The 25,115-nt window shown below is 36.3% G+C and overlaps 1 protein-coding gene across 1 annotated transcript; it reads right to left on the reverse strand.

Moving 5' to 3' along the window:
- Positions 1–556: 556 nt before the first annotated feature.
- Positions 557–20,787, reverse strand: LOC139982004 (glutamate carboxypeptidase 2-like). The gene is made up of 18 exons (XM_071994504.1): positions 20,582–20,787; positions 17,760–17,922; positions 17,411–17,560; positions 16,914–17,039; positions 16,621–16,801; positions 15,788–15,887; positions 13,895–13,993; positions 13,689–13,774; positions 13,168–13,287; positions 9,609–9,691; positions 7,763–7,826; positions 7,524–7,591; positions 7,240–7,334; positions 6,864–6,954; positions 5,494–5,755; positions 5,055–5,139; positions 3,204–3,296; positions 557–1,877 (listed from the first exon to the last, which is right to left on the reverse strand). Exons 1-18 carry the CDS (start codon positions 20,785–20,787, stop codon positions 1,685–1,687), a joined length of 2,265 nt encoding a protein of 754 aa, XP_071850605.1. The 3' UTR covers positions 557–1,684.
- Positions 20,788–25,115: the final 4,328 nt, after the last annotated feature.

The following is a 25,115-nucleotide window of genomic DNA, read 5'->3' on the forward strand; positions in this document are numbered from 1 at the left end:
TAGAGAAAGGCTGGATCTCGAGTGAGATACGGTACAATAATTAAATGAGGTAAGTGATTGGAAGTAAAACAGCCAGTGTTTGGTTTTTGCAGAGCTTTCGAGCAAAACTAGCTCTTCTTCAGTTCATGATCACCGAAAGTGACAAGGAGTAGCAGGAATTGAAATTATTTTATAGCGAAGAGTGTCGGCATGGTTGTGAAGTCAAATCGACTTACTGATTTCTGCTGAATTGAGCAGAAGTTTTAGAAATTCGGAATATTTTAATCCGCGTCAGATTATTTTAATCCGATTCTGTCGTAATTGCAAAGGAGTTGTTTTGGTTTATATGGGACGGCAAATCGTTTCTAATGTTTAAACCGAATGGTGCCGTGGTCTTTAGGTTTAGTTTGCGTGTTATTGCCATTGACCAGAACGATTCTTGGACAGATAAATCTAGGAAAGCGAAAGAAAATTTCGCCTTTATCTTGGTAGAGATTGTTTTATCGTTGCCTCAGAGGAAAATTAGTAGGTAGGCTATTTCGGAAGCCTAGCTCAAAGAAGCCCCACTCAAATAAATGAAAAAAAAAACGTTCTATTGATTGCAAGATGATTTATTGTATGCGTTACTAGTAAAAGTTCAATTAAATGATGTAAAATTACTGCAAGATACTGATTGGAAACAAATAGGTATAAATGGTATGGCCATACTGATCGTGAGCACTGGATGATTTGTTTTCCATTACCAATCGCCCCTCAAAGTGCTCAGAAGTTGCAAAGCTTAAGGACACACGTGATGGGGCATCTGGCCCATGTTGCATCAGTATTACCTACTGCGGACCATCATTAATATTCATTAAAGATATCACTGAATGAATCAATCATGAGTGAGAAAGAGAACAACAAGTGGTCTTAAGTTTTGTTTATGTTTTTCTTTGTATGAAAATACTGGCTTCTAAACTAGACGGCTGCAAATGGACATTGCAAATTGTCATGTTTTTCTTTATTTGGACACCGTGGGAATTAACGAGGGGAAACTTGAAGGTCAAAGGTGCAAAGAGTTAAAGCCCTTGCAGGGGTTTGAAAGGAACTTAAATGAGGTATAATATCACTTCATGAAACGGGCTGAAATGAAAAACATCAAAACTACGCATTATTCTTCGCGGATCACTCCCTGGCCTGGTCACACATGGAAGATCTGCTGTGGGTATTTGCGATTGCATGTGTTAGACACATTCATGGACGAGGTTCACTTTGTCATTGCTTCATATGCCTTCGTCCAATAATGTTGGCTCAAATGACAAATTTCGTACAAACCAAACCCTCTCAGCGTATTACTTCTTTCACATGTTCAACTATTTAAAAATCATGTAGCAATACACCGGACATGTGTGATAGGCCTAATTTCCGTTTGCACAATACAATAATAGAGTAGACAACCCACAAACATTTACACGAGGAGGCTGAATTATAAACACGACATGGACTCTAGTGATAACTTAAGTGAAGGCGTATGAGGCTAGGGTATTTATGATGGGGTTGGGTGGGGAAAAGGACCGACAAGGGTATCTTTTTGTGGAGACAGCCCTGAAAGCAGTAGTTTCATATTTTTGTTGCTCATCTTAGTAAGTTTGAAGCTAAAATATACAAAGTTGGAGCATTCGAGATATTATTATTTTCATAGAAATTTGTAAATGGACACAACAATCTAATTATCCCATGCGATTTCGATTGACTTAGATGCACTCTCAATTGCATGTGTGACAACTGCAAGTTGTTCAGCTACGTACTCCCATTTGTTTGGGTCTTCGTTGTTATCGATATCATACATGGCGTCGATTATTCCAGCAAATATATCACATGTATACAGATCCCTACTGCTCGGAGCATATATCACGTGTCTAGCAAGGAAAACAAAACGAAACTTGTTATCATGTTTCATAATAAACATTTTTAGATGTTTTCTTCGATATGTGCCCTTTAGTAGCTTTACTGTTATGTCAGCCTTTTAATAGACTGAAAGTGTGTTTATAATATTCTATTATATAAATCTCTATAGAATGTAGTTGAAAATATGAACAGGTATAAATTGCGATGTGATTTAAGTTACTTTATTAACCCAAGATACAGAGAATGGGTGTACAGCGATTGTGGTTCAATGTCGCCGAGAAATACTTAGGAGGCATACTAGCAATCTATTCCTTGTATATTAGCATTGACTAGTTGTACTAGTGCACTGCATTTACATATATAACTAACTTTCTTAAATGGTAAAGCTCTTACACATGCACTCAAAGTAACTATACTATTACACTTAACAGATAAAATTACGTGTATTAAACGAGACAATTGACAGAATAGAACATGAGTTTAAAAGAGAGGCCAACCCCACCGTCATATTTATTTATATAACAGAGATCGCTGTGAAGAACATCTCCCCTCCCCACCCCCCGCCACACCCAAACAGCCCACTAATACCTTGCTCTCTTTGGCAAATATGCCAAACTAAATATCACTTCTGGGATTTGTTAAAGCTGTGACGTCATAGTGCTATTAGGATCTGAAACCTGTTTACTCTATCTTTCTTTTTCTTTTCATATTTCCAAACTGAAACGTTGTTTATGTTTATGGCCGATCGGGTATTAATGGAAATAGATTGACATTTTGTTTTCATTAAGACTCCCGTCTATATGTATCCATTAAATACAGTTTCGTTGAAATTTAAATGAATTAAATGATAGATTCGATTTAATCCTCAGCTTATTGTTGCCAAGACACTTTCAGGTTACCATTAGTAAATAAAAAAACGAACACAAAACGTGCGGAAAAATGGAAACATATTGATTGATAATCATTACAATTTTTTATTAATGACTTAATTCGATTGCTTTCAAATTTTGGTTATGGAATATTTGTTATCCAAGCACACCTAAAGTAAATCAAGAATTTGTTTTAATACGTTAAATTTAATTTTTCTATGACGTGAGGAAAGAAGTAAACGGGAATTTGGGAATAGGTATGGCCTTAAACGGTATCAAGCGTATACAAAACTTTGTAGTAACCTGTCCTGTAATTTACAAGAAAGGCTTAATTTAACCTCTTGGATAATGAACGCCAATTTCGAAGTACTAACCAACCACTAAAACAGTGTATACAATTAACACTTGGTTGCTTTTGGCGATTGGATAAGTTGCGATAGATTAAAAGATTGGTGAGGTAACTCTTACCTTATAGCTGGTCTTCCAGGAAGTCCTTGCGGACTGAGAAACGAACGTTCGAAGCTCATTAACATGTCATTAATTGAGCGAACAGCGAGAACACTGAAGAAATTGAAACGTCAAATAAAACTGTTAAACAACTGATAATGTGGAATGCCTTGATGTTGTGCCCCCTCCCTAGATAAAAAAATAGATAAAGACACAGGGAGTAGACAGGGAATATGCACAATGCAGTATCTATATCACGCATACTCACGCGTTTAAAAGTTATATACTAGACCCGGGTGCAAAGGGGATCCGCGTCACAAAACTGCGACTTCCCCATTCCCACTTTCAACCCGCTAGCATCTCGTTGCGCGTTACGGCCGCTCTAATCCCGTGTGGCGCGTAGGCATTTTTGAGGGAAATTCCAAAGCCCGTCAACTAAGCCAAGTTTTCACAAAAACTGAACCAGGCCAGGCACAATATTGTACTTTGTAGCCTAGTTATATTAATCATTTCCCCAGGCTTAACATAACAGTTAGGTTAGGGCTAGTGTGGCTTAATGTAGAGCTAGGTCTAATATAGGCTGAAGGTTTGTGCTTTTCTTTTACACTAGGCATGTAACTAAGGGCTGGGTACTGGTATAAAATAAACATGTGACATTCAACCACATGAACTATGAAATCGGTTGCCATGGCAACCACATATTTGGATAGTATTTGGCATCGCCATGATACATGTGACTGTTCCATATTAACTAAATGTTTCCTTGGAGTTATAACCAAATAGAAAGACTTTAATAAAATTAGACCCTGGATACTTAAATCACCCCATCACCTCATCACCTCCGTCAATTCATCAATTCGTCAATTCGTCAATTCGTCAATTCGTCAATTCATCAATTCATCAATCTATCAATTCATCTATTCATCAATTCATCAATTCATCAATTCACCAATTCATCCATTCATCAATTCATCAAATAATCGGGATAGAGTTTATAAACACGATGTACTTTGCTAATTAATATTCACCTGATAAATGTGATTGAGGGGTGCTATTACTTATGCAGTGACAAGTCTGTATCCATTGCTTGCAGCTGCCTATGCTAAACTTAAGTGATTTCTACTCGTTATGTTGTGATTTCCTAAACGTTCATAACCCTGGTAGCTGACGGAAAGAACCATTTCTCTTGATTTAGTACCATCCCTGTAGTCGCCTTGTTTGTGGCTTTCATAACATTACAGCAGACTTTTGAGTTTCCTTTAATACATTGTCAGTGTTGCTTTCTAACCATAGAACACAGAAGGACCCCTGCAGTCAGGAATCTTGCTTTGAGCAACCTTTCAGTCAGGGAACCGGTGAACGCGTGGAATGATATTTTAACACTTTGAAAATTATGAATGGTGTCTGTGAACACCTGCGTATTATCAATGCTTTGTTTTTGTGTTATCATAAACTGCATATGTTTGTGAAAATATTACATATTTTAGACACGTATTATTAGAGACACGTATTAGAGACGCGTGTGTTAAAAACTTATAATGCCAATTGCATCAGCTTCATTTTTTCTGTCAATGTCCTAAACATTTGTAATACACAGTGTACCGCTGCCTCATGTAGACAGATTGTTACCAAGATGGCACATTAAGGTCACTATTTAAGTGTAGTTATACAGTGCCCATCAACAAATAATGTTGCTCTTAAGATAAATTTGGCAATATATTTAGACATATCAGCTAAATTTCTACAAATGACTACGCATGTCCGACAGATTTGCGATCATTTTATGGATTTAACAGAACGTATCTATTGTCCTTGATGGAGAATGTTGTAATTCTTGTATTCATTATCAAATGCATATGACATCATACTCACTCATAATAATTGAGTTTCTCTTCAATGTAGCAGTCCATTGATGTTGCTTGCAACAGAAGTTGTGTCACGGCGTTATGCATATAGTCTGTTAATTATAAGAACTTAAATGTTAGTCTTTACGGTCACATAGGAGTAGCATCTTTGATCAACGAATTCAATAAACCTGAAGCCAGTAATATATTATTTGATCAAGGATGATTAAACGCAGTGCCTCAGCTATTTAAAATAAATCGTATCCATCTTTAAACACGACTCCGGTGACATGTAACGAAAAAACAAACAATTAATAAATAAGCCTGATAGGATACCGATAAGTTGCTTTAAATTGGACATTTCGTAATTCCGCGTCCGTGTGGACAAGTTAAACTGATGCATCAGGCAGTCACTTAGCTGAAACTTGCAAGATCATAGTATAAAGTCGCTTAGCAGAATGACTCACCAAAAGTCAAACCGCCTTCGGCAATTATCTTCAGTCCCATATCCCCAAATCTGAGCTGTCTGTAATATTCATCAATTTTGTTTGCGTAATCGACGCACTTCAATGGAATCACCTCGGAGTCTGCTAAAACACGTGCAATCTCAGCAAATAACCTCGCAGAAGCTTGAAGATATGAGCACTGTGGATCATAGTAGCTATGAAATAGGTTGTACGTGTCATATATTGAGTGATACGTAGGAAACGGATCGATTGGTTCAGATTCCTGTATAAAGAAAGAAACGCATGTGATGTCAATGCGTTACACAATGTGCTTAAAACACCTACCACCATGTAAATTATAAAGGCCTGTGGAACATTAGCCGTCTATAATATATAATACACTGTATATCGGAATTAATCTAACTGAGACTTGTATTTTCAGTAAATGACCATGATATAACTGTTAACGTTCGATTAGACTCCTGTGTCCAATTAAACATAGATGAGTGTGAAGCTATATTGTATCTTAGTTAGATTCAAGATAGCCATACCGAAACAAAATGTAGGCACAACATACTTCCTTGAATTTGAGTCTGTATTTAAGGTATTATAAAGAGATCAATCAAATCTATAATACCAAAGTAATATTTCCATATAAAGTTGGAGATAATTGCTTAGCCCATGCAGTTTGATATTCATAACGCACAACATCGCATAATTTATTAAGAAACCTCAAAGTCATCATTTCAAGTTGAATTTCTAATTAAGCACCTGGGATATTCCTACCAAGAATATGTTTTTTTTTTGTTATTGTTTACTTCGAATGCTCCAAACTGACAGCTTGGCTGGATGCGCAGTTTCCGTGAGTGGAAATCGTGTACAATGAATGTTTTTGAAAGTGTAATACAGTGTTACATACGTTCTTTTCACACTAACACTGTTGCAATTTAAAAACTTTGTTAACGTCACTATCATGTAAGTTTACACTGAAGGTTTCCATCGGCTCTGTGTAGTACTTTTTTCACATAAAACAGAGTGTATGTTTAGTTGCTTTATGCAATGTTACGTTTTGTACACGATTTCCCCTGGTTCATAATTTCTCTGCAATAAAATGTCATGCTCCAAAAACAAAAACATTCAAACCCATAAAGGTATACTGGTATAATAATGTCTAAACAAACAATAATTATGTACACAATGTCACCTTTCAATATCTTGTTATATACAGTCTGTTGGTCGATAAACATTACTTCAATACGCTTACAATTGGTCACATTCAGATACATTTATTGCACATTTATTGCAAAGAATTGCGGATAAAAATTCTCAAATCGTAGTACAGTGGGATGACCAAGGTTTGGACGTTAATGGATAGATCTTGTTTTACCAACCTTGTCATGAACAAACGAGAAGTCTAAGACAGGTACACCACTGATTTGGAGAAAAGGCGACACGTCACTTCCAGAAGCAATATCTCCAATGCTATATTTATTAAAAATCAGAAGATAAGATGTATAGGATAGAAACAATATTTAAACTTATATATACAAGTGAGTATATTTCTTATTTAGAATTAAATGCTATTGGTAAATAATATTTTCTTGTTACAAATAGATAAAATTAAAAAGGTTTTGTGAACAGCTGGAAAGAAATCACGAAGAAAATACTATTCAAATAATATGTTTCCATATATGGACGCTAATGAATATCATAGACGGAACTCAATATTGTACGGAAAAAATACTGATTGGACATATTGATTCTTACGTAGGCTCGTCGTTACTAAGTTTGCCTCTAAGGCGCCATCTGTCATAAACTGTTTGGACATTTTCTTCAAATTCTTGTGGGTTTGGGTCAGGAACCTTGCAGAAAAGAGAGAAATTTGTACTGTTGTTGTAAATATTCTTTTACAAAGTATTATTTGAACAGCCCATAACTTGTATTTGTGTACTTAAGTTGCATCTCGAATCCCGTACATTATGAGGTTATTAGGTTCATACAACATATTTAGTAAAATAAAAATAGGAAATGAGCAAATTTATCGTCCGAACCTGTTTAGCCGCTTCCAATATGATATGATATAAATTTGGAGTCGATGAGAATTCTGGAACGAAATTTCCTGCAATTGAATATAAACGTACAGAACTAAACGCAATTAGAAAGTTTACATACATACAAACATACGCACACCCACGCACACCCACACGCCCACCCGCCCATACTTACATACATACAAGCACACATACACACATATATACATACCCACATACAAGCATGATTCTTTATGTACCTGATACTGCAAAATCAATATTCAAGTAAGCTATCGCTGAGCTATGGAGGATCTTCGAATGTTCCTGAAGGAGAAAAGAATGTAATATCATAACACGTTTATTGAAGGATACTGCACGGATGTGGTAAAACACTGTGATGGGGTATAACTCTTGCAATCAACGAGGCCATTGGTTCATTCATACAAAAGACTAAATAGATATCAATTTGAATCTCAGAATTTTACAATAAATATAAACGAAGTAATTGTTTCGAAGCGTTACCCGGTACTTGTTAACATTTATTATAGCTAAAAGTCTCAAGTCAATATAAATGAGCCAAAAAAGTAACAAGAATGACAGTAACACAATGAAGCCCGACGGTAAATGACGTGTACTGCATACAAACTCATATGCATGTTGAGTCATTGACACATGTCAACAATTCTAACAAACAGTTTTCAAACCAACGGTTAAATTTTGTAGTGTAATTGCTTTATCATGGAAATATGTCTGAACCAGGCCTTGAATAGTTACGCTTTCTTACATTAAGACGTTTACGCTTCCTTGTAACGAGTATTGCATGAATATATTTGCTGCTGCGTTACCGGTCATTGTGTGGATATCGTTGCTGTACCGGTAAGTATAGGCCTAGACGTTATGTAAATGTTAATACAGCCGGTATTTTAACATCAGCTAATCAGTGTTTTGTGTAAATGTCTTTCGTTGGTTCGAATGCTTGGATCACTGTTCTCGCTATAGCATACTCGATCCGAGTTTTCTTATTGGCAACTAATAATCATCCACCGTGAACTTACCGTGCTTTACATAAAGTTTAGTACAAGGTTAGCTGACAACAACGATCGAATCAGATTCGAAATGTTTAACAAGTATGCATGAACACTTCATAAAAGGGATGGGATTGCGTAGGTTACACAGAACTCAATTTCGGTAGTTCAAACATGCACATGGACAACAAAATATACATATTTCATTTTCATTTTCATTTATATATATATATATATATATATATATATATATATACATATACAAATAGTGAAAATATTAATCAAGTTACAACTGCCTCTTTTCCTAAGGTCCTAGGGATCAAGTGACGAAAATTGTTACCTACTACAATACCCAAGACTTCTTCATATGAAATTATATTGAACTAGCTGATTGTTATGTACTTGGTTGATTTCATTTTAAACGCATTTTCTGTTAAATTTATCCGAACGGCAATATTAGTTTATTATAACTAAACTAGTTAACTGACATTTTAAAATAATGAAGTGGAAGTGGCCAAGATTAGCGTTAGTATTATTTGTAATTGGCATGTCATCATAGAATACAATGAAATATGCTTGTGGCACGAAATACTGAAATTGTAATAAAATGCATCAAATAAATGAAACCAATAACTAGCACTCATTGACCATCATTTGGTAAGAACATCTTGGATTGAGACATTACAATCGTATTTTCAGAAAGATCCGGTAGGCTTGGGAATATTGCAGACCGAAAGATTATTTTTATATGACTTTATAGTAAAAGAAAGGAAAGTTGGGGTAATTCATAATCTTTCCAACGTTGCAGATTATAATAATTAACAGGGGAATTTTTTATTGCGTGCCGACGTGCTGCAATTCAAATTTAACATTTACCAAGATCAAGGTCAGGAATTAGTTTTCAAACTGCGATTAGACAATGCTATGTTTACGTTATGTCTCAAATTAATATTTATGAAGAAAGTTAAAAAAAATAATAATGGTGATTTTGTTATGCAACGTATGCAGTACTGTAGCTAAGGTTCTTATTAGAACCATGATTTATCCGGGAAGTAGATATATGTAAAATACTTTATCTCACCTCCACCCATTCATTTGAACCGATCTGACCGAATTCACTTGCGCCCCAACTTGCAAACAATATTGAGCGTCTTGGTCGCCACCCTGAAGACAAACAACAAACATGTAACATCGCAAAATTCCATACCGACATAACGTTGTAGATACGCTAAAATTGAGATTTCAGATATTTGATCTTTAAGTGTAATGCACATAAATCCTGATTAAAAACACATTTGATGCTCCATCGAGAAGGAAAAATATTACATTAAAAATATACGGTTGGAAGTGTCATGTACTGATAATGAAATATATAATGAGGAGTCACTATGCGTGAATGAGAGCATTTGGTTTTGTTTCTTTACCGTGTTGTACCTTTGTCAGTGAATATTTATACAGTATAGTTTACAACATGCATGATTTGCAACTAATTAAAATGTTATCATGCATTTGCCCAGATATTAACAAAATGGTTGCTACACACACACACACACACACACACACTATAACTGTCATTGAGGGCGTATTACCTAAGTGTTATGATTGTACAGAGAGCACCCCTGGTGCTTTGAATCTGACAATTTACACAGAATAACCACTCTTTATAGGCAAGCCAAGCCGTAAATAAGAATTGAATGTGTAGCAAGTGGTATAACAGATATATAGTAATTCAATAAAGAATAACACACCAGAATAAAATCAACTTCACGACCGGTTTCGTCCTTTTAGGACTCATCAGGCGAAGGTAGGAATCGAACCCCGGATCTTGTGTCACGAACCCGTCCGTACAGTTATGCAAAACCAATTTATACGCATTCACACACCAGTAGAATCACTGTGGTCGAGTGGAGCGGACTTTAGTTCGTGACACAAGATCCGGGGTTCGATTTCTACCTTCGCCTGATGAGTCCCAAAAGGACGAAAGCGGTCGTGAAGTGGAATTTTTCTGGTGTGTTATTCTTTATTCATTTACTATATATGAATGTAAGAACGTATGAACGTATGGACGCACGGACGCACGAACGCACGAACGCATGTACGTATGAATGTATAAATGTTAAAATAATAAACACAAACACACCAGTACAGTGGCGGAGATTTCTTGTCAGGGGGGGGGGGGGTTGCAGGCCATTGATGAAATAAAAAGTCATAACTGCTGGCTCACTATCTAAGTGGAGCGCCACCATAAGTTGGCGCGAAGTGCACAAGAAATTTTTGGCAAATATTGCCTCCCAGATTGCAGTAAATGGCACTGCCCAGGCCTTGAAAAGCTGCATTTAACCATGGGCGTATGCAGGATTTTCTAACCCGGGGCGCGTATTACTATCTAAGCGGAGCGCCACCATTGGTTGGCGCAGCGTACAAGCAAATTTCTGGTTTTGGTACCCCCAGATCACCGGAAATGGCACTTCTCGGGCTTGAAACTGACCAACCATATGTACACTTTTGCCTGAGAACCAAGTTTTTTCCAAATACTTTTTTTTCTCATCTATAACCTTTTTGAAGATTGTCACCAGTCACACATCATGTTCGACTTCATCACATATCCTGTGGATCATTGCTTTTGTAGGTGATTCTTCATCGCGGCCCACAATATCCGTCAGCCCCACTGTTCAGAATTTGAAAATTCACAATTCTCGTGAACAAATTCACTTCAAAACATACCCATAATGTTGCACAAAATATCATCTATGGACAACCGATATAGAAAAACCTCCTTCAAACCCTAACAGACGGGTCAAAATTGCACGAGTATGATGAAGTATGATGAAGAATGTTGGTTAGGGAATTTTCGAAAATTCAGACGGCTACTAAAAAATTTCGTTGAAGGAAATAAAAATATACCAGGTATTTCCGAAACCGAACACTACACACATCGACAGTTTTGAGCATGGGCGCAGATCAGTCTGGTGGGGACGCGTGTCTGTTCTATGCCATCTAAGCGGAGCGCGACCATGGGTTCGCGCGTAGCGTACGATTTTATTGGGCAAATATACCTCCCAGATCGCCGGAAATAACACTTCCCAGACCTAATGATGCTCCTACACCTCCTTAAGTTTTAGATCTGATGGCGTCTGCAAAATCAGGGGACAAATAATCCAAGTAGACTTTTGTATATACGATGGGTCTGGGTCCCCTCCCAGAAAACAAATATAGACTTCCGCAAATGCGATTTCCGTCCTATATTTAACAACTGTGGATAAAATACAATAAAATGAGAACTGCTGCATGTCATTTGCACAATGCTGGATGAAACTGCGCCAAAGTTCAATACAGGGGAACTTGAAATGCAGCTATTGGTCAAGACAAATTGGTGGGGCCACGGTATATCATGTCCCCACTACTGAAAAAGTTGGTGGGGACGCGTCCCGCTGTCCTCACCAGGATCTACGCCCATGGTTTGGAGGCTGTTTTTCGTGGAACGCCATTTTCATGCTCACTGATATGATGTGATATCTGCTGTTTGCTTTACAAATTCGAACAATTTTGTCACTGTTCCTCTTTCTCTTCCCGTTTTCTTGCCGTATTTTCTACTCCATCCCTTTCTCTCTTTCTTCTTTTTCTTTTCCTTCCTTCACGTCGTTGAAGTTGGCAAGTGTATACAATTCCAAAGCTATTCAACAGCAACAAAACGTTATTTTGTGTATGTCTGTTGTGGGGTGAAGTTAGCGCTATGAGCTACAAGTTCCAATGCGCAAGGTGGGGGAAAGGGCTAGAAATAATGTGTGGGTCAATTGTAACTCGGTTTTCGGTCGTTAATTGTTGATGTAGCCTACCAGGTAAAAGGTTGAAATGACTTTAACAATTTCAAATTTAATAATTTGATTTATTATGCCATTTGGAGCACACAACATAGGCTATAACAGAACATTACTGGCAAAAAGTAGGGGGGTTGATTGTGTGGGCCAACCCCCCCTCTTCAAAAAGTGGGGGGTTAAACCCCCCCCCCCCCAACCCCCCTGTTTCTCCGCCACTGCACCAGTAAAAAGTCCTCTCCAAGACTTGTGTATGAATAATAAATACGGCTTTAATTAGCTTGCCTATGAAAAGTGATAATTCTGTGTAAATTGTCAGATTAAAAGCACCTGCGGTTTTTTTTTCTGTGCAATCATACCACCTTCCTAATATGCTATCATTGATACTTACACAAAGCCTTAAAATTACGCATTCTAGCCATGAGAATAACTGTGGTCGAGTGGTACGGACTTAGCGATTCCTACCTTTGCCTGATGATTCCCAAAAGGACGAAACCGGCCGTGTAGTGGAACTATCCTGGTGTGCTTGTCTTTATTCATTTAAATTATATATCATACCACTTGCTATACATTCGATTGTATTCACGTCAAACAATGTTTTAACTTAGCCTAATTGAAAAGATATACATACTTTACGTATCACGCACGTATTTGACAATGTTACTTTTTTCTTGACATGTTTTACTTGTTTAATTACATAATGAGGTGTCACATTAATAAATTTAGACCTTGAAAGTAGAATTACGATCGAACACCTCGAATCTTTAAACTAGTAGCATGTACTGAAGCATTATCATATTTCCTTGAAATGTGAAGGACACGAACCATTTTTTTTCAGTTCACCAAAGGCTCTTGCAACTTCCAGCATAGTGCTGAGACCGGTAGAGGGATCGATCGCACCAAATGCCCACGCATCGCTATGGCTTCCTATTACAATGAACCGATCTATTGGTGGATAGAACAGATAAGTTTAAACTTATATGTGTCCTATTTGACAATGTAAACTAAGATGTGTCCATTTATGCTGCAACGAATCTTGAAAATATAAGAAATTAACAAATCAAAGGTTCAGTAATTGTTATAACTGATATTGCTGCCCTCTTGCTACTGTGATATTTAAAGTTAGTATGCTAATTTAGTAGATTAAATTTACTTATTTAGATGACTTAAACGTATGTTCTTGAACTATCGATCAGTATCTGTTGACCCATATACAAATTTACAATATATTTGGTTGTTTAGGTGTTGCGAATATATAGCATACAGTGCAGCACACATCAGTTGAGAACTTATAGCATACAAATACATAGCATCATGGTACTTTTTTATTGAAAAGAGATTTTTACCTGGTTCAACTGCTCCAAAAAGTTTTCCAATTACATCCCATGTATCCGTGCGACCGTTTTCGTTGTAAATTTTCAGTCTAACAGCACTGAAAAGAACAAATGAACGGGATATGATACAATTCAATTTAAAACTAAAATATATAGCTAGTGCACTGCTAAATGATGTTGTCAATGTGACTTATTTTTCATTTTAACTCGAATCTTACCCATCTTGTTCTGGATGAGCAAATCCAGGTCCGTACCTGTAGGTCAGTTTAGGTATGTTACCTGACCAATCGTTCTTAACAGGGTCACCGCCTAAAAATCTGGAAATTAAGTACATCAAATGATTATTCAAATAAGCTCAAATACATATTGCTTTTACAATATGTTACAGGATAAAAAAAGTCAATACAAAGTGAATAGAGCATAGAGATGCTAAATGTAAAGATAAGGGGGGGGGCGGTAATACCTTGCAGCTCAAATTACATGGTGTACGTGCCCACCTAATGATGTGTAAAAAGTAGGAAGAAGTCACAATAGTAAATCAGTCCAGTTCAATAGTAATTACTAACTAACGATGCAGGACTTATCATACTTTATTAAAAGCATCGTCCGGCAGTATCTTGAGCTACAGAAGGTTCCATATTTTTTGACCAGAGAGGCTCAATCTGATTATGTCATGTCAATTTACTTTCTATATATCATACACAATGTTTAAAGAACCTACGTTTTGTGTCGAGACGTTTGGAAACGCGTGAGGGTAAGGGAGAGGTTGGTCCGGATTAAGTATAGCATGGGTGGAACACTGTTACATTTGTTATTTATTCCGCAAAGAAAACTATGTTTATTGTTTACTAATTTTAGTGTACGTTTTTTTCTTGGCAATGAATACGGCGTTGAGGAGTGCAATGATACGGCGTTGAGGAGTGAATTGAAACATCCCAATAATTGTATCTGTACAAGTAACTGATTTTTTCCAAATATGTTACGTTACTATGAACAACATGGTTTTTGGAATGAATTACTGCATAGACGATAGGAACAGTCCAGCTAATAGGAAGTTCCTTGGGATAATACCAAGATCACTTCTGAAGACTTTGCAGGTTGCTGAAATATTTAAAAATCCAACCCTAACCTTCTCTTTTTACTCTCTCAACTTATTAAAGATACTACAACGCGTGTTTTGATATCTGCGTATAACCCATAAACACCCCCCCCCCCTCAATTTACCATTGCTCTACCAATTTTATTGTATTTTATGCATAATAGAAGGGATTTAATTTAAATTATGCAACTTATATACCACCCTTTCAACTATTTTCTTCGATCCTAAGATTAGTTCGTCCAATCCCCTCTGTCATTCTGATATTATAAGGAAACTTCACAGAGTACAACCTATGGTTACTATACAAACGGATGACAAACGCTAGTCTGTGAAAGAAGTGATGTCATAATCCAGTTTTAGTAATGTGATGAATGCATCCAACAAAACTGATAAATGTGATGGCATTACGACAAGTATATTAAAAATCAAATTATTACTTTATAAGAAATTTGTCGATCAGTAGCAAAGTTGGATCTCAGATTTGCATTGCTTTCTTTCGTAAAGTTAAAATGAGTGGGTAAATAGGGGAACAGTGTATCTGTAGGTGCAACTTTGTGTAAGGATGTTAGTGATTCTGTTCTTGAAGGAAAGGCTTAATTACCAATTGAACTTTGGTTGTAAGATGATTCATTCACACCCGTTTCATATTTGATAGTAGTAGTCAAGTATACAGAACTCAAACGCAAACGCAAAGCCAACAATAAACTAAACAATGTAAGGAGCACCGTTTATTTAGAAGATATAGTTTGTTATTCATTTTAACTTCGTCAGTCAAAGCGTCATAAAACAAGAACAAAAACAAAAATGCTGCAATAAAATAGGAGAAATCTGCTCAAGAACACAATCATCAGTACATGGTTCAAAAGAACCAGTTCACTTAAAATAAAAGTTGCACGATCCAAATGACTACGCTTTTAGGGCGATCATCTGCTAGCAATAATTCGAGACATGTCAAACCTAGGTCAAGATCCTGATATTTTAGAAATAACGTTAATCACCTAGAAATACTCACTCAAGCAACCTTTCGGCATCGTCTGATGATATTGGATGAACGGGCAGTTTCGGCAGTCTATCTTGTCCCGCATATTCCTCGCTATGACGGAATGCACCCTCTGGTGTTAAACAAATTTATCAGTTGCTTATATGAAAATTGTTTCTTGGACATAACATTAAAAGGTGCTAATGAATAAGGCATGCTGCTCTTCTGGAACATAGCTGTGTCTAAACGAAATCGTCTGATATAATTCATTACATAGCATCCAAGTGTCGGTTTTATGTATTTCTCCATATGACGTTGTTTGTTAAGTTTAAAGTTTAGAAACATAAATAATATCCCAGAAGCATTTTGAGAGCCAGAAAAGAAATATTTTCACGTGAGTCAGCGTTTATGGAATTATTATAGCACATCATTATCATAAACTATCCAAGAGTATCATATATCTAATGAAATGAATATTCGCTTTATATTTATGAAAAACTTCTGTATAGATATACTTACATCTTTCTCGCGAATTGAACAGCATAAAATGCGATAGGGAAGCTTAACCTAACAGTTATTACATACTTTTTATGGAACTTCTGGTGTACTTTATATTTGCATACATACCTCTTTCCAATGTTGAATACTACATTCTTTATTACAACGCAACTGTTAACTTAAATGGATTTTTTCTGACTTTTGGCATATCTTAGCATTGGCTTACAATTGTTGGTGAACGGAAACATAAATGATATGAACAAACAATCATTATACATGGGTGGGATTTATTTTGAAGGATGACGTTGTTTTTTTAGATATTCAAAAAAACTCCAACAAGATAGTAATATTTTTTAAGTAAAACTTACCAGTTGCTGGAAAGTGAGGCGTCAATGGATCACCTATCACCGGTAAGACGCTACCTCTTTGAATTCCCTGACTAGGTAGATAAAGTCCGTGTGGATAAATTTGTTCACCTGCTACATTGAAATCAGCTGGATCCGAATATAGTATCAAGCCCTTTGCTCCGAACTGTGCTGCCAATTTCGCCTAGTGAGACACACGATTTAAATTAAAATACGATCGTCAAGATTGTTACAATTTGGGTTTAAAACTCATTACCAGTCAGCATATTACATTGGTAAAAGTAGATAAATCTAACCTTATCTCCGTTGTGAGTTTTTCCATATCGAGCAATTACGATTTTGTCAGTAATGTTTATCTCCTTGTCGTTTAGTAGGTGCTGAAAATCTTCCATTGCAGCATAGTTGGCGTAGAGAAGATCGCCCTGACATGTAAAAGGAAATTAAGACTTCGGAAAGTATACTATGAAATTTTAGAACTCGTTGATAGTGCCTGACGATTTAATGAATCTGGAAGTTGAAAGGATCTTAGATAAAAATCAGTGGAACTAATAATAAGCATAATTGATAATCTCAGTATTCAAGCTATTTCATATATGTAATTAAATAATTTAGGCAAAGAACAACTGTTTCATTGTGTAACAGAATGAGATCTCTTGCCTAGGGTAACACTGGCTTCACCAACACATATACCTTGAAGATAAGATGATATTGGCATCATGTTAATTGCATTGATAATTAAGCAGCATCGTGCAGGATAATACATATATGAATAACACATTTCAATTTAATTTACCACCACCGTTCCACTTGGAGAGTAAGCATTGAAGGCGGGAGGGATGTATTTTCCTGCGCTATTATCGTCTAATATTGGCTCATTAACCGTTGATTGGAATGCTACCCTGTACCCTTCCGGTTGTGTAACATCATACGATAGTCTTTGCACCTTAAAGACAAGAAATAAAACGTCTTTGAATAATAACAAACTGGTTCTAAATTATTACGAAAGGCTGGTGAAAATAAACAACGATGAGTAATGACCTAAATTTTGTAATAGAAAAAATAAATTTACGTAAACGCATTTGCTTTTAGTCTATTTAACATATATATCACAATTAAAGGAACACAATGACAATACAAATTACCACATTTGTTTCTTCCGATAAAGTTGAGGACGAAGATAGCAGAACATTGTAAGAACTTATCTCAGATGAGTCCAAACCATACTCAATGAATTTATCTCTTATATGCTGTGCGATGACATATTCACTGTGACTTCCAGAAACATGTGGGTCCATAGTCAGGAATCTGTAAAATGGGAATAAAACGAAACAACCATCAGTTTATGATTAAATGAAACAGGCCTTATTGTTCTAAGAATGCAAAAACTCCCTTAATCTGGAATTATTTGATATATTGCTCCTGATTAAAAGCTTTATGATTTTGCATTTGGTTGATATTGTGAGTCCTTACAAACTCTTGCCCCTATTCACATTCACCACAATTCCGTTCACTATAAAGAAAAACAAACTCTCTATGTGATTCTAACCATTTCGTCATCATTATTTTAGCCGACTTTTTAATCCAGCATTGTTATGTCCCACACATTTCACGAAAATTAGTGTATATGCAGCATTTGCTCTTTATTGTTAAAATACTCTTTATTGAATGAGTCGGTAGATAATGGCTTTATGTACGTACATTATATTCATTTATGGGCAGGGTGTACTGACATCAAAGTTTTCCCAACAAAATTCAGCATAAAAGGAGAAAAATCCCTTGGACTTTGAAGCAAAAAATTACTATAGAATACATTTCTAATAACGTCTGTCAAGTTACTGATGATCAAGAAACGTTCCCTGATTCTCCAGGTTTTCTTCAATTACTTTTATTTAAGCGTCTTTGTTGTTACTTTTCAACAACGCGGGTGATCCACAAAGCTCTAAAACAATTGCCAACAACTTTTGCCAGTTCGAAACACAGTTTGCCAAAACAATCTACAGACCGAACAGCAGAGATATGTGTCGCTACAATCAGTATAAAAATGCACGACACTAAAATACGTGGCTTTCCAGGTAGCGAAACCGAAACTGTCAGCAATGCATTCCATATACAGAGTAAGTATAAGCACCGAACGATGCGTACCATCCGACGAATATTTCCTCTTGTACCCTTTATTCTGGCTCCAAAATATATGATTCTTATCCAAAAGCATCAATTCATACTTTCCCAAGCAATTCGGGTAACGCAAATACATTATGTATTCGATCAATGTTAATATGTAAGTCACTAGCTCAGTAGCACGGTAACACATAGTAACTTATGCCAGGTATTAGCATGATGAAAAAATCTTCGTCGATACCATTTTAATTGCCATATGTTATAACTTTCCTCTCAGATCATTTTTGCAATTCTTTAAAGTATTTTTTAAACATAAATTAGGTCTAAATAAACATTATTATTTTCTTTGATTAACATTGTTATTTTATATATTTTATGTTATGTCGGGCTGGCAACTTCTTTTCTTGAACACGATATTTTATTGAAAGTAACAGGAATGAAGCTTACGAAGTGTGCATAGAAAGAAAAAATCCCGATTATTTGGGGAAACGCATTTTCTGAATTGTTTATTTACAGTTGTTATTATTATATTTTCCTGTAAATTGTGAACACAGCATGGCACAATGGTTTCATTCTCATTTAACGTTTCACGATGTCAAGTGGGAGCTTTTGGTAAATCCAGCCATGGCGGTTACCCAAAAAAGTTAAGTCATTTCTGTGTTTGGAACACTACAGATCGAAGCTGACGCACACAATTTGGCATAAATCACAAACAGATTTAAGAGAGTTTTGTGGGAGTTGCTGGACATCAAATATAGCCAGAAAAAATTATCAGTGCTCCGTTAATTGTTATTCATATGATTTTTTTTGTTTGTTTTATATTTAGAAACACCAGTGCAAATAAATGTAGTTTGATGATATTGAAGAAGGGGAGCGAAAACCAGCATAACACCACCCTGAACGCGTTTTAGCTACATTTTGCTGAGTAGGAAATATAATAGCATTTATGCTTAAAAATGACGAAAAAAATCGTGCGTTGATGATCGAAAAGTCATCAATAGTAATAGTGTACCACCTCTGAAGGATATTATGCATCGCATTGAAATTAAAATGTTGGGAGTAAATTTGAATTACTGGAAATTAAGGGTGCTGACTAATGTCATTGGTAGAAAACAATAAGTCTATTTCAACTGTTTGATGGTTTTGGTCATTGTCACCTAATACCTTTGGATATGAAGCCAAAATTAAACGTTCGCCGATATCGGAAAAATTGTTTCTGACAAAATATTTATTCGGTTATGCTGCATATGTCGATGATGTTAGGACACACTCTGACACTGGGCAATCTCACATAGATCGAACAACGACTTTCTTTGAAGGAATTGTAAAAAAATATATATATAATTTAGAGTGATATTTGAGAGGCTACTGTGTCTTACTTAGGAAAGTAAGTGTCATTAATAAAAGTCCAACATCCTTCGAAGAAACTTTACTTAATTATTTGTAGGGATAGCAGTTTTTTTAGATGCAACTTCGTCTTTCGTTTGTTACCGCAGTGAAAGTAGTATTATTTGGTGAGAAGATGTCAGGAGAAGATCCACCGTAAATACTATATTTTATTGAAAGAAACTGAAGTTTGAATCGTTACCTGTTTGATTACGATATTTGAAATGATAATAACACATTTCAAGGGGCTACAATGATTAACATTGACTAGAAACTTCTCGTATTTTCACACATTTCTTCTAGGTTTATGAGAACAAATTTAAATGATTCTTGTAATCTATTATGAATCATTGTATGATATAACTGTTGAATGTAGTCACTTTTAGTTATACTTTCCTGTGACATTGGTAAGAAGTGGAGATTTTAATATCAACTGGAGAACGTTACTTTTTTTTCTTACCTCAATGACTCGTCTATTACTTCATTGTCAATTATGTTACTCAGTTTTTGTTTAATGTTCTCGGGAATTCCCACCGTGGGCTGTGCTGGATTCACACTAACTCTATCCGGGCCACTGTACCATCCAATAAGTACACCAATACCAAGACATGAAATTGCTACGCATGCAACGCCAATAAAAACATAGGATTGCTTTATTTCCCCCATATTAACAATACTTCCAATACTTCCAGGAACAAAGAAGCTACCAAAATAACGTCGACTGCAACATGCTATTCAGTCCTAATTAAATGTCAATGCGTTATATGATTCCTGTTGTTCTGTCCGAATAATTCAAAGCCGGCACACATAAGATCATCCCACTATGAAGAGGTACGTGCAAAGATAGGAATGACGGTGACCAAACGTTCTCCTGATTGATTACACAGTCAACCTTTGGTCTTTCTCGAATAGTCATATCATCCAGTGAGTAAACCGCTTGACAGAGATATTGTTCACAACCAAACAAAGCTTCACATATCGTTACAAAATAACTGTAAACAAAAATGCTACTCTTAGGAATGACTGAATCTTAAAAAATAACAATTAAGCTGAAGACATTAAACTTAAACAATATATTGGTTTGGGCTGACGTTTTTTCCACTGAACTGATAGAATTTGCTTTTAGATTCTCTGAAATTACGATTTAAGGATTACTTACATTGCTTAACAAATTCTGTCTGTCGAAATATACATGTTATTGCGTTTTAGAGCTAACAATACCGCGAGCTCATTACCCATTTAATAAGAATACATTTAATAATAAATGAGCCGTAAAATAATAAAGATTTGCTTTATTGGCTCCAATTATAACACGCTATAGCTAGGAAAGTTTTGTGATTACGTTATCGACCTGACAAGGTCGTAAATCGACCGCAGGCTCTACAATTAGCATACATAGCTTCTTAACACCATTAAGCTCTTTGTGTAAACATTGTGTGCAAATATGTTCATTTATATTGTGTAGTTAATCATACAGCGCTCCGCATATACCCTCATGCAGTAACTACACATGTGGCAGGCGTTGCAGGCTAATTGGTAGAAAGAAGTCATTTTACGATAAAGGCAGGTCTATTAAGTAAACTTAAGAAACCAATCCTTGATAGGGTGCTATGGTTGGGGTCTATACAGCAGATCATTAAGCGCATGCATGTTAATCCAAAAACAAAAATGGTCAGGCAAAGCGCGGGAGCCACCTGTGCACGTATCTATGGAGGATTGTAGGAAGTAATCCCCCACACCCCATACCCCATTTTTTTTAAACTTCTTTTCTTTTATTAGCAAAATCTTGAGTTTAGACCAAGTTATGTACCGATTGATAGCATACGCCTCACGATGCACCAATTTGCGTTTATTTTTCTTGTTTGTTTAGAGATGACCCCTTGTTCACGGGAGTCCGCTTTAACGACCACATAGCTACACCTTCATCCTTAAATTTCTGGGATCCTGCGTAAGGTCTTGTGTTATGACCCTAACCTACGATTTTAAACAATAAATATTTTGTTGTTGGTTGTGAGAAACCAGACATGGAAGTCCGCTTCTACGACCTACTCATTAAAATTCTGCATAGCCCCCTATCATTCGGCCTATGTATTTCTGAAACATGGCACATGCGGAGTACGTTTTTGTTGTTGTAATAACCTCAGCTGTGTCTTACCACTTTTGTTTTACACTAGTAGGTCTACTGGATGGGAAAGTATAACACGAAAGCTCAGTAACATACGCAGTTAAGTAATTTACGGTCACAATCTCAGCCCAGCGGGAACACATGTTAGTAACCAAGTACTGACGCAAAGGGTGTAAAGGTGTGCCTCCCCAACCCTCTCCCCTCTTCCGTTTTTCAACTTCGCTCAAAACCCCAAAATTGTGTGTTACCATAATCGTGCGTTGAGACCTAGCTGTACTCCTAATTTATTTTTTGAATTGTACCTCAGAATGCAACATCCAGATGCCGTCTAAACTGGGGCACCACCAGACCCTTAAGTACATGGGAGTGACTTCAACAGCATCTGCTTTACAAAATCCTTCATTCTTTCAGAACTTGCCTTTCGAACACATTTAAACGTCGTTACCCGTTCACCTAAATGACGGATGCCCTGCAGTGTCTATGCCCACCCCTTCCCCCTGTTCTACACGTATCACAGCCGTTATTGCGATATTTCACTGTCAGTAGTAAACAACAGTCATGTTTATTTTGTGTTCGGACCTAGTCGTTAGAGCTATGGACTATAGGCTGCCTGTTTATTATTTTCAGGTAGTTAGAGTCTCTAGTGCAGTGAAATAAACTTGACTTAGATGAAGGACATTGTCAGAAGTAATTACATTAGATGCAACAACAAACAGGTAAAACTGGTAGACCTAGTGTAGACTTTCATATCACAAGTTCGATGAAGCCTTTTTTATATGAAAGCATATGCTTGGTCTAAATGCATAACGTGTTAATATACAGGCAATACTCTAAGCATCATTACATGGCATACAGGTTACTGAGAAATAGTATACGTTATACTGTTAGATGGAGAATACAAAAGCTTGTTTTGAGTGGCGTTATCATAAGTATTATATACTCCAACTGACTCCAACTGACTGATATGATCACAAATGTATGGTGATCCTTACATGTATTTACTGTGGAACTATTTGTATGCTAGTGTCATAAATAGAACGATAGGAAATGAGACTCCAATGGAGTTTTCTAACGACAGTCTGTTTATTGATGTAATGAATGTTGTTTAATTGTTTTGAAACTGTAATCTGCATTGCTTGAGGAATACGCAGCTATATGTTAACTTGTCTACATTGTCTAAGAACCAGTGATGTAGGACTTCATTTCAGTCCGGACTCGGAGTCATATTTTTCATTGTGAAGGACTCGAACTCGGATTGAAGACTATACTATATTGTACTGACTTTAGTGTAACAATCATCAAATCAATTGCCTATATGTCAGGGTATTCTCTATCTCGTTATTTCGACATCTTCCCGAATAATTCGAAACAGAACTGCATGACATTGGTAACATATGAAACGATCTTATTGTTATATCTGTGGCTTTTATGAATATTTTCTGCTAATTCACTGAAAATATTGTTCTTACGGGATTAAACTACAAAGGCAAGTAACACACACTACATCATGCTAAATCCATTATATGATTCAATTTCAAAGGAAATGGAGAGCCCCAAGGTCCAATCTTTATCTCGACCCTACATATTACATCGTGTGGATGACATAGTGTACTATATTGTCAGGTTTGTAGATATTGCTTGATTATCCAAGTGTCCACCTACCTAACTGAGCAAAAACTAGGTGGGGCGATGTGAATTATTGAGGGGATGGGGATACCAAAGGGTAACACAGTAATATGCATTAGATTTATTATTCGTGGGTGGTGCCAAACAGGTTATGTGGGTGAAAACATTGAAAAATTTCTCTTACTCTTAAACTGATGGACTTCCAACTTGGCAGGGATTTGATCACATGGGATGGAGTATCTTTGTGACTAATGACGCCATCAGGTTAAAGTTCAGATCAAGGTAAAATCAACAGAAACGTAAAAGGTGCATATAGATAAAATTCTAAATACAGAAAACATCGAGGGCTGTGAGCAAATATTCCTAATATATCAAGAATATATGAACAACATTATTAAAATAGAAAAATAAGTGTTTGAAGATCCCCGGAGTGATAACATCACAGGGATAATATCCTTTCAATCAATTAATTGCGTTACTCTTGAAAAAATAGAAACACCAAATGAGTCTCATTATCAATGTCTCTCTATATATATATGTTTCGCACGTGATTACAATTATAACAGCAAGCATGGCGAAACAGGGGAATAGACTGGAGCGAAAAACTTTACTAGGGTGCCGGGGAAATATGGTGTACTGAATAAATGGGATGTGTTCTTATTTCCATAATATCACTAAGAATAAATGAAGAATTAAAGAAACATGAGAGGGTGTGGGAGTCCGGTGACATTAATATCCCTGCGACCCCACCTGGATTTATTCACCAATGGGTAAGAGTAGATTTCTATATATTTTAGACGTTTCAGCATCTCTTATGCTCAAAGCGTTTTACCCTCAGCTACCACCTCCCCCCCCCCCTCACCATCACCCCCCTTGTTTTCGAAACTTCCTGTGTGCTCAACTGACACTGTTAACTTTTCTGAATGGTTTGGGGACTGAAACAGCTACTTGGGTTGAATTGGACAGAAATATGGCCATTGTTGATACATATTGCGTGCGAATATAGAGGACCTTCCAGCGAGTACAAGGTTGATAATATAAGGGGTTCAACACTCGTACTTTTTGCTTTAAGATGGTGAGAGCGTGCAAAAAGATTTATTCCATACTAACGGTATTTTCAGATAAGCTTATATCCTTACAATACAAAACTAATTTATATAAATATTTAATACCATGCGAGCGTTACTATGATTATATTATTGCATTTTCTAGTGCGTTATAATCTATTAATACCATGTACGGT

Source organism: Apostichopus japonicus, chromosome 16 (genome assembly GCF_037975245.1).
Source record: "Apostichopus japonicus isolate 1M-3 chromosome 16, ASM3797524v1, whole genome shotgun sequence".
Taxonomy (NCBI): Eukaryota; Metazoa; Echinodermata; class Holothuroidea; order Aspidochirotida; family Stichopodidae; genus Apostichopus; species Apostichopus japonicus.

Bases quoted from the DNA above. Each gene is read 5' to 3' on its own strand.
- LOC139982004 (XM_071994504.1), bottom strand. From the start codon at position 20,787: ATGGGGGAAATAAAGCAATCCTATGTTTTTATTGGCGTTGCATGCGTA. The intron at 13,994-15,787 runs GTGAGTATTTCT...CTTAATTTCCAG, and splicing joins GATGCCGAAAGGTTGCTTGA to ATTTTTAGGCGGTGACCCTG. The intron at 5,140-5,493 runs GTGAGTCATTCT...TATAATTAACAG, and splicing joins CGAAGGCGGTTTGACTTTTG to ACTATATGCATAACGCCGTG.